The 12,659-nt window shown below is 46.7% G+C and overlaps 2 protein-coding genes across 5 annotated transcripts in view; both read right to left on the bottom strand.

The window, feature by feature from the left end:
• Positions 1–1,257: 1,257 nt before the first annotated feature.
• On the bottom strand, positions 1,258–5,634 carry hspb1 (heat shock protein, alpha-crystallin-related, 1). Its single transcript, XM_035626385.2, has 3 exons — positions 5,122–5,634; positions 2,620–2,683; positions 1,258–2,050 (listed from the first exon to the last, which is right to left on the bottom strand). Exons 1-3 carry the CDS (start codon positions 5,510–5,512, stop codon positions 1,894–1,896), a joined length of 612 nt encoding a protein of 203 aa, XP_035482278.1. The 5' UTR covers positions 5,513–5,634; the 3' UTR covers positions 1,258–1,893.
• A 2,418-nt stretch (positions 5,635–8,052) lies between these two features.
• srrm3 (serine/arginine repetitive matrix 3) overlaps positions 8,053–12,659 on the bottom strand; it is a 66,613-nt gene continuing 62,006 nt past the window's right edge. For 3 of the 4 annotated variants that reach the window (XM_035626381.2, XM_035626382.2, XM_035626383.2), the window contains 3 exons: positions 12,363–12,614; positions 12,154–12,279; positions 8,053–10,221 (listed from right to left, as the gene is read on the bottom strand). In XM_035626381.2, coding sequence (XP_035482274.2) covers positions 9,954–10,221; positions 12,154–12,279; positions 12,363–12,614 — 646 coding nt within the window. In that variant the 3' untranslated portion in view covers positions 8,053–9,953. The other variant, XM_035626384.2, reaches the window with a different exon arrangement.

The raw sequence follows: 12,659 nt of genomic DNA, 5'->3' as shown, positions 1-12,659 counted from the left end.
TCAACAAAGTTATGAAAATGTTGAGACATTCGCCTCAAAATCACAAACTTCGTTGCGGCACTAGAGGACAAGGAGGTGGATCACCAAAGTCGAGGGGCTAAATTCTCTTTGTAAATCCACTCCAACAATGTGAGGCATTTCACAAAATCCGGTCAACCTCATGGTGGCGCTGGAGGAACGGTCAGGAGATCAACAGCCTCCATCCCCTGGGGACTGGTGCAAAACAGACATGGTATTTCGTCCAATAGTAGCCACAGATTAATTTGTAACGAATGACACGCACGCACGCACGCACGCACGCACGCACGCACGCACGCACGCACGCACGCACGCACGCACGCACGCACGCACACACACGCACACACACACACGCACACACACACACACACACACACACACACACACACACACACACACACACACACACACACACACACACACACACACACACACACACACACACACCCACCCCCCTTTTGGTTTCAGCTGACTCTGTAGTATTCCCCCTCCCCATTAGCATCCGTACCTGGTGCAATTGTTTTAAATGACCTTGCTCAGTCAAGAGTAAAGAGCATCGCCATCATTTATGAATCTACTGTATCTGTGCGCGAGTGCTTCGGCAGAGACGTTCTGTGTGATGGAATTATGCAATTTCGGGGTGGTCACGGCACATTTCAGCGCTGATGAGCGGCAGATACGGCTCCATTTCCCTGTACGTATACGACACCTCTCTCATTCATCAACTACTGCCTCATCACTTTTACTCCACCATATACAGTAGCCCACACAACTGCCCCGCAGATCAGGAGTCCTGTCTGCTGAAGGTCACTTCATTGTGAGTCAATTATGAAAAACTGAATCTCGTGTCATATTAGACTTCAGGTGTATAATAATAAGACACAAGATATCAACTCCTTGTCACTGTTAATTTGACACCGAGTGGACGGTCACGACACATGAAACCCAGTCCATTCCGACACCGTAGGGATCAGACAGATGCAACATTTATTAAGTGGGAAAATTGCAGCAGTGAAGCGTATCATGTTGAGCATGGGCTGCTTCACTTGCTCCCTTTTGCATGGCTGATCCCTCAGATGTATAATTTAGCTCAATATCATTGAGAAGTGTTTCAGTGTTTCCATTCAGCTATCTGTTCCCAGAAACGCAGCAGTGTCAGGATGACACTTCCACGAGGAGGAAGACCACCGACGTCGTGTCACCAGCATGCAAACAAGAGCACAAAAAGAGGAGACCCCATGTGTTCTGTTTTTTTCTTTATTCTTTGTTTGCATGACTGAATAGCTAAGTTTCCAAAGGCAACGGTAGCTGAAACCAGTCTACTTCCAGTCTGTGATCGATCTCCTGGGACCTTGGCTCCTTAATTCACCAGATCCCTGCTATTACCGTCCACTCCGCTGTGGTCTTTAGTCTGTCGGTAGAGGCAGCATGACGGGGATTTGCTCAACAGAAACGAGAAAGGTGTGTGTGTGTGTGTGTGTGTGTGTGTGTGTGTGTGAGGGAGAGAACGAAGGCAAACCGTGAGTGGGGCTAAACTGAGATTTCCTACGTTCAGCAGCGGAGTGTAATTACAGCAGGAAGAGAAGGCATATGGCCGCGGAGCAGATGTGTTTACACAGTGCACTCAGCTGGGGTTGGCTCATTATCAGAGAAGGAGAGGTGGGAGACAGAAGAGCGAGGGATTGCCCTGGCTCCTCTGTCTCTGGTGTGCGAACTGCTGTAGGTAGAGCAATACGCGGCTTCCTCACCTTTCTGAAGGCACTTTGTAAGGAAAAGAAAGAGAAGATTATTTGAATGTGTGTGTGTGTGTGTGTGTGTGTGTGTGTGTGTGTGTGTGTTGGGGGGAGGGGAGGAGGCTCTGTGCTGCTTTTCTTCCTACTTCTTCACCACGCCACCTTTGTTGTCGGCGGTGACGGGTATGGTGACCTCTGAGGACTGGATGGCCGGCCTGATCAGAGGAGCCTCGATGGTGAGAAAGCCCTCAGGAGACAGGGAGGAGGTCACCTTCTCAACGTTAGCTGCAGAGGGGAGGCTGGAAGGGAACGCAAGTATGAGTGAGTATAAGAAAACCACTCCAGTAAATTTACAGTGAGCTCCTGTCCTGACGAACAAGCTGCACGGCCACCACTTAACCGACCGACTGACATGTCAATGATGTCGGTTCCGTTTGCCCCCTCAGTGCACGTTGTGGCCCCTGGATGGCAGCAGAGCCCCGTGTAGCTGAACCACTCGGAGGAGGGAGGGACGCTGGGAGGTGGAGGCTGCTGCTGCTTTTCAGAGCATGAAATTCGGCCATCAGCAGCAGCCTGCCCCTCTACAGGCCGGACCAGCCCCAAAACTAAAAGCGACTCACGATTAGAGAATCACAGGAATCTCAACCTGGCCTGAGAAAAGCCGCCATCAAACAGCCACAGCGAACCCATTTTCAATGAGGGATCTCTCTTGAAGTGAGATGTTGACATATTGCCAGTAGCTTCCTTTAGTAATCGGAGAATAAAATCCTTAAAAATGTCACAGGAACTAGACTTATTGGGGTTAACCTGAGTTCTACAAGTTTGTCCCTTGATAATTCCTCCTGGTTGACAACGCTGAGCTACTTACGTGTATTTCCTGGTGAAGGTTCTGGACACAAAGCCGTGCTCATCCTTCCTCTCCTCGTGCTTGCCTAAAGAGACCGGAAACATTCTTTTACCAAAACGTGGCACTCATCCGAAAGACACGCTCACTGTGAGGAGACGTGAGTAAAAGTGATGTATAATGATGCACCGATTCTGCAAGAGAATATCTCTTATGTCTTTATGAAATGCATATTAAATGGGAAGAAAGGCAATAAGGGGGAGAGGGGGGGAGTTGCTTGAGGAATAAAGCGCGAGCAGAAAAAAATGATTGCATTGTGTACAGCAGATCCCAGTACCTGACTTTGTAATCCATAATTTTACGACACACTTTACGAAATGAGGTAGGCGTGTGAACTATTAAAACTCATCTTACTGACAGGACTCGCTTAAACCAAAGTTTGAGTGCGTTATTTTTAACTAGCAATCTGAAGTAGAGTCAATATTTTGGTGATGATCAACATTTAGATTATTTTCACATATTTTGTCATTGCAGTAAAAGCACAGGTCCAACTCGAGTCATTATATATGGCCCGAATAGATTTTTGCAATAACAAGCCAATCATCGCCATAAAGACCATCAAAGGAAACAGAACCAACAGCAGCACCTTTGAAATGCACCTATTAACTTGTAATATCTCATTTGGTCTGTACCAGAACTGAAATGTAAAACTAAACGTAGATTTTATTGTTCTTTTTACTGGTAGATTTTATTTGGACACTGTTTTCCCTGTTTCTTGTCTTTAAACTCTTACGCTCCTGGCTGTTGCATCATGTTTATTGTTATTAAGTGTATAGTGCTAGACCAATGAACATGTGGTGACATCTTGGGAAATATGCTTTTTTTTGTTGGACTTGGATGAGAAGATTGATACCACTAATGTGCCCCCCCCCGTAAAACACAAAATAATTTTTATGAAGCTAGAGCCAGAAGATGTTTTAGCCTGACATAAAGGGTGCGGTCGAACTGTCAAATTTTCCTAGGAAGTTTCCTAAATCCTGAAACGACCCTAAAGTATTTCATCGGCAGCCATGGAGTGGTTCGGATTCTCGGAGTGTTTAGAAAAGGTGCTTCAATCTCCTTCAGCATAGGGTACGTTGGACTTTCCTATGCGAAAGAAATAGAGAAATAGACGCCCCACAATTCATTGTGGCAGCAAAGAATAACGCGATGTGCCATGCACGAACTTAAGCGATTAAGTAGAAGTAGAAGAAGAAGAGTATGAACCAAGATGGACACACGTCATCATGTAAGCTACCGTTGCCTATAAAGCACTTCCATATGATGCCACACGGTGATCGTGTGGAGGAATATGAGTGGACGGGAGCGAGAGCAAACATTCTCAGTGTCCTATGAGTCCTCCTTTACACTTTTCCTTAACCTCATGGTGGTTTCCACTGGGGTCGAGGAATAGTTGACCCAAATGGGTCATGGAGGTATTTTTTTCTTGCACGGCCGCACCAGCCACAGAAGACCCTCACCAGTCCTAATCGTGTCCCGTCGGGCTCTCGCATACCGGCCCGTGATGCTGAAACACTGCCCTTCACCCCGCCTCCGCAGTAATATGTTTGTTGTGACAACGGGCCGATAAAGGTTGCGTTCCTCTGGGAGCCGTCGTCTTTCATGATGGCACCGCCAGTGTGAGCGAGTGTCCGACCGGGCTGCTACTTGTTTTGAACACGAAGGCTCATTCGTTTCTGAGTGTGCATGGACACGTCAGGAAGCTTTGGCAGCAAAGAGTGGCTGCACTTTGATGTGTACACAAAAATCTTGCATGAAGTCCCTGCCATCATCTGTTAACATACCGTCCTCGTTCGCTGGCGACATAAGAAACATGAGGTGGCAAATTCCACTTGGACTGAGCCCCGCGCTTTGTATATCTTTGTTTTTTTCTGTCGGTCTAATCTCGCACCACTGAGGTATTTGTCAGAGCCTGGCCCTGAACCCTGTGCCTGGACAAGATCCAGCAGTCCTTTTAGAGTAGCAGACCCACCGTGAGTCACGGCAGAGAGGCCGGAAGAGGCTCAAAGGATCCATTCCGAAACCTTTGGCAAGTTTCCTCTTTGGGCCTTCACGACAATGGACAATATGAAAACGTTTCATGTCGACAAGTGAAACCGGCAAACAGCTTTTGCACTGTGTTCATCTGTGAGCCGCTGTAGGAGTCGACTCCCACACATTGAATTGTGGGTTGTTTTGCATCTGGCAGGCATGCATCCAAACCCCCCCCCGCCCTCCGGTGCACTGGATCTCGGCATATTGTCTCGAGATATTATGTAACTCTGCAGCAATGCATCTGCCCAGTTTCCCTGCCTTTCTATGTCGTCTTTGTTCCTCTCTGTAGCAGATTCTCTAAACCTCAGCACCTACTTTCAAAAAACTTGAGATTTTTAATCTTTATGCTTAGAAATACTGTTCCCTCTTTAATCAGCATGCAGTGGGCAATAGTACAGCATAAAGGGGGGGGTGGATGAAATGAAAGCTCACCCGTGATTTCCACCACTCCATCCTTGGTTTTCACCACCAGCTCCTCGGGCGAGAAGTGGTTGACATCCAGGGACACCTTCCAGTTGTCCTGGGTCTGCTTGATCTCCGACATGCCGGTGCTCAACTGGCGGGACAGGGCGTGGGCCTGCTGGGCCATCATGGCGCCAGGGTACACCATGGGGGCGTGGGGCATCATGCCGCTCATGTCCGGGGCCAGCATGGAGGGCCGCAGGTATCCCGGCCAATGGGTGCTTGGGAATGTGGCAAAGTCTTGTGGCAGGGCCGGCAAGCCGAAGGACTGGTCGAACAAGCGGCTGTTCTGGTGCCAGTCGCGGAATGGGTCCCAGCTCGGGGTGCGAAGCAGGGTGAAGGGAATACTTCTCTCGGCCATGGTTGCTGTTTAGGCGGCAGATGAGTGCTGTCGTAACGGAGAGCTGCTGGCTGCAGACTGAGAACCCTTTCGCCTGGCTGGAAATGTTCTTCCAATGTGCCGTCTGCCTCTCAGCTGAGGGTTTTTATACGCACAGACACCACCCCTGTCAACAGAGTCCTCCCTTCTGACTCAAGCCCCCCCAGCTCACACCCCCAACACCATTATGGAACGTACTAGAATATCTATTTGTGGCAGACATAGCAGAGGAATGGAATCCGACAGGAAGGCCCTCCCCTGTAGCAGCTGCCCAGTGCACTGTTAAACCTGTCCCCCCCCTCATGCTCTGTGTAATCCCCCCCTCCCCTCTCTGGACGTCCCAAAGAGCAAGAATCTGGGAGGCTGCTGGGAAGTCAGCGAATCCGTCTGAGCAGCACATACTGTCTCATACTGAGATAAGACTCACATGCTATTTCTAACATGGCTCTGTATAGGCCTTGATGTGATATAGCTCAGGCAATGCCATGCTATTATCAGCCTGATGACAGTTCGGACACAAACCTATATACCTATAGGAGAACAACAGGAAAACGCACGGTATGATGACACAAAATCTAAGACGACTCCTCGGCTCATTTGTGAAATCATGACAAAAACATTTGAAAATAAAGTACTTTAGTGATACAGAGTTAGGAGTTTTTACACTTAATAATCAGAGTGCAAGTCTGAATTACTTGTACTATATTTATCCATTTTAGTTGAATGTTGGGATTTCTTTTCTAGTTTATGTACTCCTGAATTCCTCACAAGTGGGTGGAAAAAACGTTCTATACCAACAATTCAAAGATGTTTGCAAAAATTACTAACGCACAACACAGATATATTATTAAAGCTCAGCACCGATCGTAGACAACACAGAATCATTATGATTCATTGGACAAATCCCATGTAGAGTAAAGTACATCTCTCACTTTGAGTTCATTTTGATGTGAACTCTTTCATAAATATAGTCAATATTATTTCACACTTGTGGGGGTAACAAAAAAAGGTTTTTAGGTGAAAGTGACAACAAAAAACATATTGAAATGTCTTGATAATCAATTCCACTGTGTTTCATGGACAACTAACAACTTATATTTGACATAAATTGACTTTTTGCAACTGTATGTATAGCAATTCTATTTGTCACCCCTGAGGGCACTCAACACTTCTCTGCTGTCATGGGGAGAGACAGGAAAGCGTTGAGGGGTTAAGGGTCGAAGAGGGATTTATTATATAAATATAAATCTAATAGTAAAGAAAACAGGCTCACAGATACTCCAGGTGGCAGGAAGGCAGGAAGTCCAAACGGACCTGAGCAGGAGCTCGAGGTGCAACTGAGGAGACGAAGTGATCGAGGGGTGACTGGAGACACAGGTGAACCACCTCATGCACTCAGCAGAGAGGGAAACTGGACGAAGACAGGAAGTGAAGCAACATGAGGTGGAACAACTTCAAAGTAAAACGGGAAATAATAACAGACGGGAGAAACAAAGAGTCCAAAGGGAGGTTTTGTCCCATAGAGGGGCAGATGACAGCAGAAAGACAGATCGCTATGGAATGCTGACTTTAATTTCAGTTTTTAATTTTATAAATATTCCCCATAGTGTTGGTGAAACATTTGATCGTTAAATATTTAGTGTGTTTAATCAGACATTTAAAATGCAGTTGAATATAAGAGTCCAATAAGAATCCAGATTTCAATCAGACTGTGTGTGTGTGTAAGTGTGTTTGTTTGTGTGTTAAAAGACTCAACTTTGACTTGATATTCAGGATTTGTGTCTTAGACTCGCTGTCATGGAGGGAGCTCCTCCAGGGGTCACCGGAGGGAGACAAACAAGTTCCACACAGAGTTGTACAGGGAGAGTAACAACAACAACAATATTAATGGGACTGTAATGATTGTAGCTGTGGGTGTTGAGCAGGGTCACGTTGGCAGCAGGAGGATTGAAATCACAGATCCAGACTCGCCATGGGACGTCGGACGTGTCTGCTGTGAAGAGCACACACACACACACACACACACACACACACACACACACACACACGGGTGTTACAGGGGTGTGTGTCTCTGTCTCTCTCTCCCCTTACACATTCAGGGAAAGGAGCTAATAAAAACGGGTACAGCGGACAAAAAGAAAGGGACAGTGGAAGAGAAATGACCAGCGGGGACTCCTGTCATCAAATGTGGCAATCCCTATATTTTTTGATTGTTGGAAGATTTAGCTAGATCCCTATTGAAATGAATACAATCCAATCATAGATTCAGTATGTCACAACAGAAGTAAATGGAGTCGATATCCGCACAGTCCCGTGAATAGAGCACTGCTGGTCTGGTTTGACTGGAGGCTTCAGTGGTTCGGCAGAGCGGCAGAACATTCTCGAGCGTTTTGTGAGGATTTCGAGTTTTCATCCTCTGAAAGGGTTTTCATCAGCGCCATCTGTAGGCAAATACACAGGGTGCACTCGGCCTGCACCTTGAAGTAAGAGAGACAAGGAAAGAGCACAAGAGTATCAACCAATCCCCATTAGTATCTGTTTATTGTCAGGTATAATAACTTGTACAATACAAAGAATGACTCGTCGAACCAAAGGGGCACTGCTATACTTGGAATAAATGAACGGGTTTGCAGAGTATTATAGTTTGGGGGTCACAGTAGGTCACACTGGGAAATGCATCACTGAGTGAGTGACATGAGACTGGGCGAACGGTTAAGGAAGACTTAGGGTGATCCCTGATTGTTTCGCCACCAGTTTGCCTCACGACTGAAGCTGGAGACAGTCGTATACTGTATATATATATATATATATATATATATCCACCTCTTCAGGCTGGTAACCAGGGGACCTTCAGAAGCACGGTGTGACCCATCATACAAGGGATAAGAGCATGTGGTGGTGGTGGCGGGAAACATACAGCAGAGAAGAAGATCAGACCGTCTTCTCCACACAGGGGGATGTTCTGGTTCTACTTCAGGCTGGTCCCTCGCGTCTACCTACAGGAGGAGCCACAATGGCGTGCATCAAAATGAACCGCTACAACAGGTGAGGGATGCCACGGCGGCAGTGGTGGGTGAAGCAGTAGGTGAAGACTCGGATTCGCTGGCAAAAAAAAAATCAAGAGCTTCGTCAACACACACACACACACACACACACACACACACAGCGCAGCTGATCTACACGCCGCTAGCGGAATGACATTTTTTTGTTTTTTGCCACGTTAAGAAACTGACTCTGTGTAAAACATGATAATACGTCTGCAGCAATCTCATATTCGAAACATGATCCACACCGCTTCACGGCAAAGTTTTAAATAAATTAAATAATCAATAAATAACTCAATAAATAAAACGAATAAATACCATTTGAGTCATAAATAGATGTGGTCAACGCAAACGTGTGCATGGAAACTTTTTTGCAGACAGTTTTCCTGTACAGTAGCCTTAGATGCGGGCTACAGTGGACACGCATGCACGCACACACATGATTAAAAGAATGAACATAATAATTTAAACAGGGAAAAGAGTAAAACTACATAATACAAGTTTTTCTCCCGCTCGTTCGTCTGTAATGCAGGTCAGACGGAGCACAGACGCGTCCCGGCATCACAAACTTCCACTAGGATTCTCTCCTACGACCTGCAAGTCTCTCCTGATGCATCATGCTAAACAAACCTCCTCAAACTACGTGGAATATATATAGTGCATAGTTTACAAAGCCAGAACTTATATCTATACAGAGAAACCTATACAGTACAATTTTCGTCATTTAAAAAAAAAGTCCCTTTTTCTTTCTTCCCTTCCTCTCGTCGTCCGTCGCCTCTGTCTTTTGTTCTCACTTCGGTTGATCTCTGTGTGCTTCGGTGAAACGGAAGTCTTTGGGGGAGATGAACACATGATTAGGAGGAGAGAAAAAAATCTGGAATGTACAGTAAGCCATCGATGTGTCCTCTTTTTTTTCTTCTCAGCTCCTATTTTTTTAAGGATATATATATTTATATATATATATATATATATACTGTATATTTATATAGTTTTTAATGAATTCATTTTGGTTGTTTTGTGGTAGAAGAGAAAGAAAGTGCTAACATACAGCAAGATTTGTTCTTTGGGCTCGACCAAATGAATTGATGCCATTGAAAACCCCCATTTCCCTTGGACAACTCGGATACGTGTGTGAAGACAGGAGTGACGGCCAATTTTCGTAGTGATGTGCTCTATCAAAATACACTTGTCCTCTTTGACCCAGGCTGTGTGTTGGAGAGGGATAGAGGTCAAGGATCAAAGGGTTTGAGCCTTGGACTGTACGGCTCTGTCGAGGGCTTGTTAAAGATACATAATAACTGAACCGGAGCGCGGCCGGTTTAATTGGACTCCTCGTCTGTTCGCTCTTGTTTCCCCCTCCCCTCCCCTTCGCTGAGCGTTCAGCAGCCGGGGCTGTCGTAGCTGCTGCGGCTGTAGTAACTGTGGTGACTGCGGGAGCGACTCCTGCTGCGGCTCCAGCTCCGGCTCTGGCTGCGGCTCCAGCTCCGGCTGCGGCTGTGGCTGCGGCTGTGGCTCCGGCTGTGGCTGCGGCTGCGGCTGTAGCTGCTGTAGCTGCGGCTGTGGCTGCGGCTGGACCGCGATGGGCTGCTGTCGTCGCTGGACGAGGAGGGACTGGGCCGGTAGTACGGGATCGGCCTCTTGCGAGCGCTGAGGGTAGGAGAGAGGGGGAGGAGGAGGACGCAGGGTTAATGGTTGTATTAGACAGAAGTTTGACGAGTTGAGTTAGTGTCAGTGGTGTTCAATTACAGCTGGTGTGAAACACATGACGTATTAAGACGAGATTAGATTGCTCTAGAGCAAATCAGTGGAGAAGGTTAAAGGAGTGGTAGACTTTAGGATCAGTACAGGATCTGAAAGAAAGCTGTGGGTTAAAAAAAAGCTGCTCAGCCACACACACACACACACACACACACACACACACAGACACAAACAAACACACACACACACACACACACACACACACACACACACACAAACACACACACACACACACACACACACACACACACACACACACACAGAGAGAGAGCGATAAGCATGTTGTTAGTTCAAGCTTAAGCTCAGATTGCCTTGTTAATAGCCACTCTGGAAGTGTGTTTCCTGTAAGGTAATTAGCTGTTAGCTCCCAAAAGAACCTCTTCTTCTCAGTGGAGGCCAACACCCGGAAAGAAAATCAACAGTCAACAGTGCAGGGAGAGATAAGCGCTATCAAGGTATCCCTGCTGTTACGAGGTGTGTTCCACCTTGTCATTGCAGCGGCGTTGTAGAGAACTCTGCTTTAGCTTTTGTCTTCCGTGTCTGCCGTGGAAACCCACAGCCTGTGCAACAGAGGGTAGCCTGCTCACTTGAATGCACCTTGATAGCATTTTAAATCTCTCTGACCCCGTGTTACATCGTTAGTGCATAACCCCATGAAGGTGCAGCATTAGAGTCGATGTGAGTTTCTGTGCGTGAGTTTCAGGGAGGAGGTGAGGGCGCGGAGAAAGGACAGAAAGAAAGAACAAAGGAGAACGCCAGGTTTACTCAGGGGAGCTCTGATGGTTTGCTGTTCGGCCGAGCTTCAGGAGTCTGACTAGAGGGGTCCTGCTGCGCGGCAACTGTTACCGGGGTAACTGGCCTGCAGCAGCACATTTCAGCAGCATCCCGTTGTCGTGGCATCAGGAGCTTTGGGACTGGAGTGAAAGACGACAAGGTACACACGTTTCACCCACGTCTATTTACACATGAATGGGAAAGGACGAAAGGTGACAGGGAAAACTTTTTCACAGGCTTGAAGGAGGTCAAACATGTTTTTATCAGCAGAGGAGGAATCCAGATACGAATATGGCCTCAGTATGGAGGAGCCTTGTAAAAGGTCATGAATCAATTCATAAAAAAACAAAAACTAGTGGAGATGAGATGAATATATTTAATAATCTCATGTACTCGTTGTTAGGTACAGTATATTGTAGCATTTTCTTGCTTCAGTTTTATTGTGTTCTCTTATCTTATCCTCTTATCGTAATGAGGCACTTTATGATTTAAAAAGAGCTATAAAATAAAACTATTATCATTATATGAATTCATATCTAAATAAATTGCAGAATCACAACCAAATTTAAAGGAATCGTTTAGATTGACGTCACTCATGTTTGTACACTAAATACAAAGCCACAACTCATCTTAGCATAAAGACTGGAAACAGCAACAGTGACATAATCGACCTACAGACACCTCTAACCCTCACCAATTAACAAGTTATATTTTTGTGTAATTTGTACAAACATTTGACAGATTAATGTGGTTCTTCTGCTTTTGTTGTATTCCTTTCACTCGTCACTGTTGTAATGCGGAGCTAAGAAAGCACGACTTGAGCCCAGAGCTGTCGAATTATGGGAAATTGTATTTGTATTGAAGTGCGTCATACTTAAGTGCATACTAATTCCCAACATATATATGGCTGAAGACAAACTGTCTCACTGGAGCCTCTGTGACTCTGGTGTTCTGCTGGAGGAGGTCAGCTGTGAAGAAATGTCCAAGTGGGAATTAAAATGGGGGGGGGGGCAGGAGGTGCTTTATGATTCTACACATCTGTGGTACCTGGTGATCCTGCGAGCCTCCATGAAGCTGGGCGAATCTCTTCTCCTTTTGCGAATGGGTGAGTAGCTGCGTGAGCGGCGACGAGCTCGGCTGTCGGTGTCGGAGCGGTTAGGGCTGTCCCTCTCTCTGCAACAACAACAACAACAACATGAGAACAAAATAAAAGCATAAGCTGACAGAGGAGTGTGACAGAGAGGGCAGCGCGTCACCTGGAGTTGTTCTGTCTGTTGTGTGGGGACTTGGCCTTGCTGGGACCTCTGTCTCTGGACGCAGAATGTGAGGATGAACGGCCGCTGCTCCAGGAGCTGCTGCGCTGGCGGAGGTTGGCCTTGCTCCGAGACTCCTCTTTCTTCCTGCCTGACGTGTGCGAGTGGCGCCCTGGAGATGCCGACGCGCTCCGATGGTGCGCCTGGCCCCGACTGGAGCGGTGGTGGCGCTTGGAAGAGTGACCCGCTTTTGTCCTGGAGTAATTGGACGAGAATGTCAATTGATCGTCTCTCAGCGGC

This window comes from Scophthalmus maximus, chromosome 2, assembly GCF_022379125.1.
Source record: "Scophthalmus maximus strain ysfricsl-2021 chromosome 2, ASM2237912v1, whole genome shotgun sequence".
Lineage (NCBI taxonomy): Eukaryota > Metazoa > Chordata > Actinopteri > Pleuronectiformes > Scophthalmidae > Scophthalmus > Scophthalmus maximus.
The sequence above is the reverse complement of the archived record's forward strand: the minus strand, read 5'-3'. Positions and strand labels throughout refer to the sequence as shown.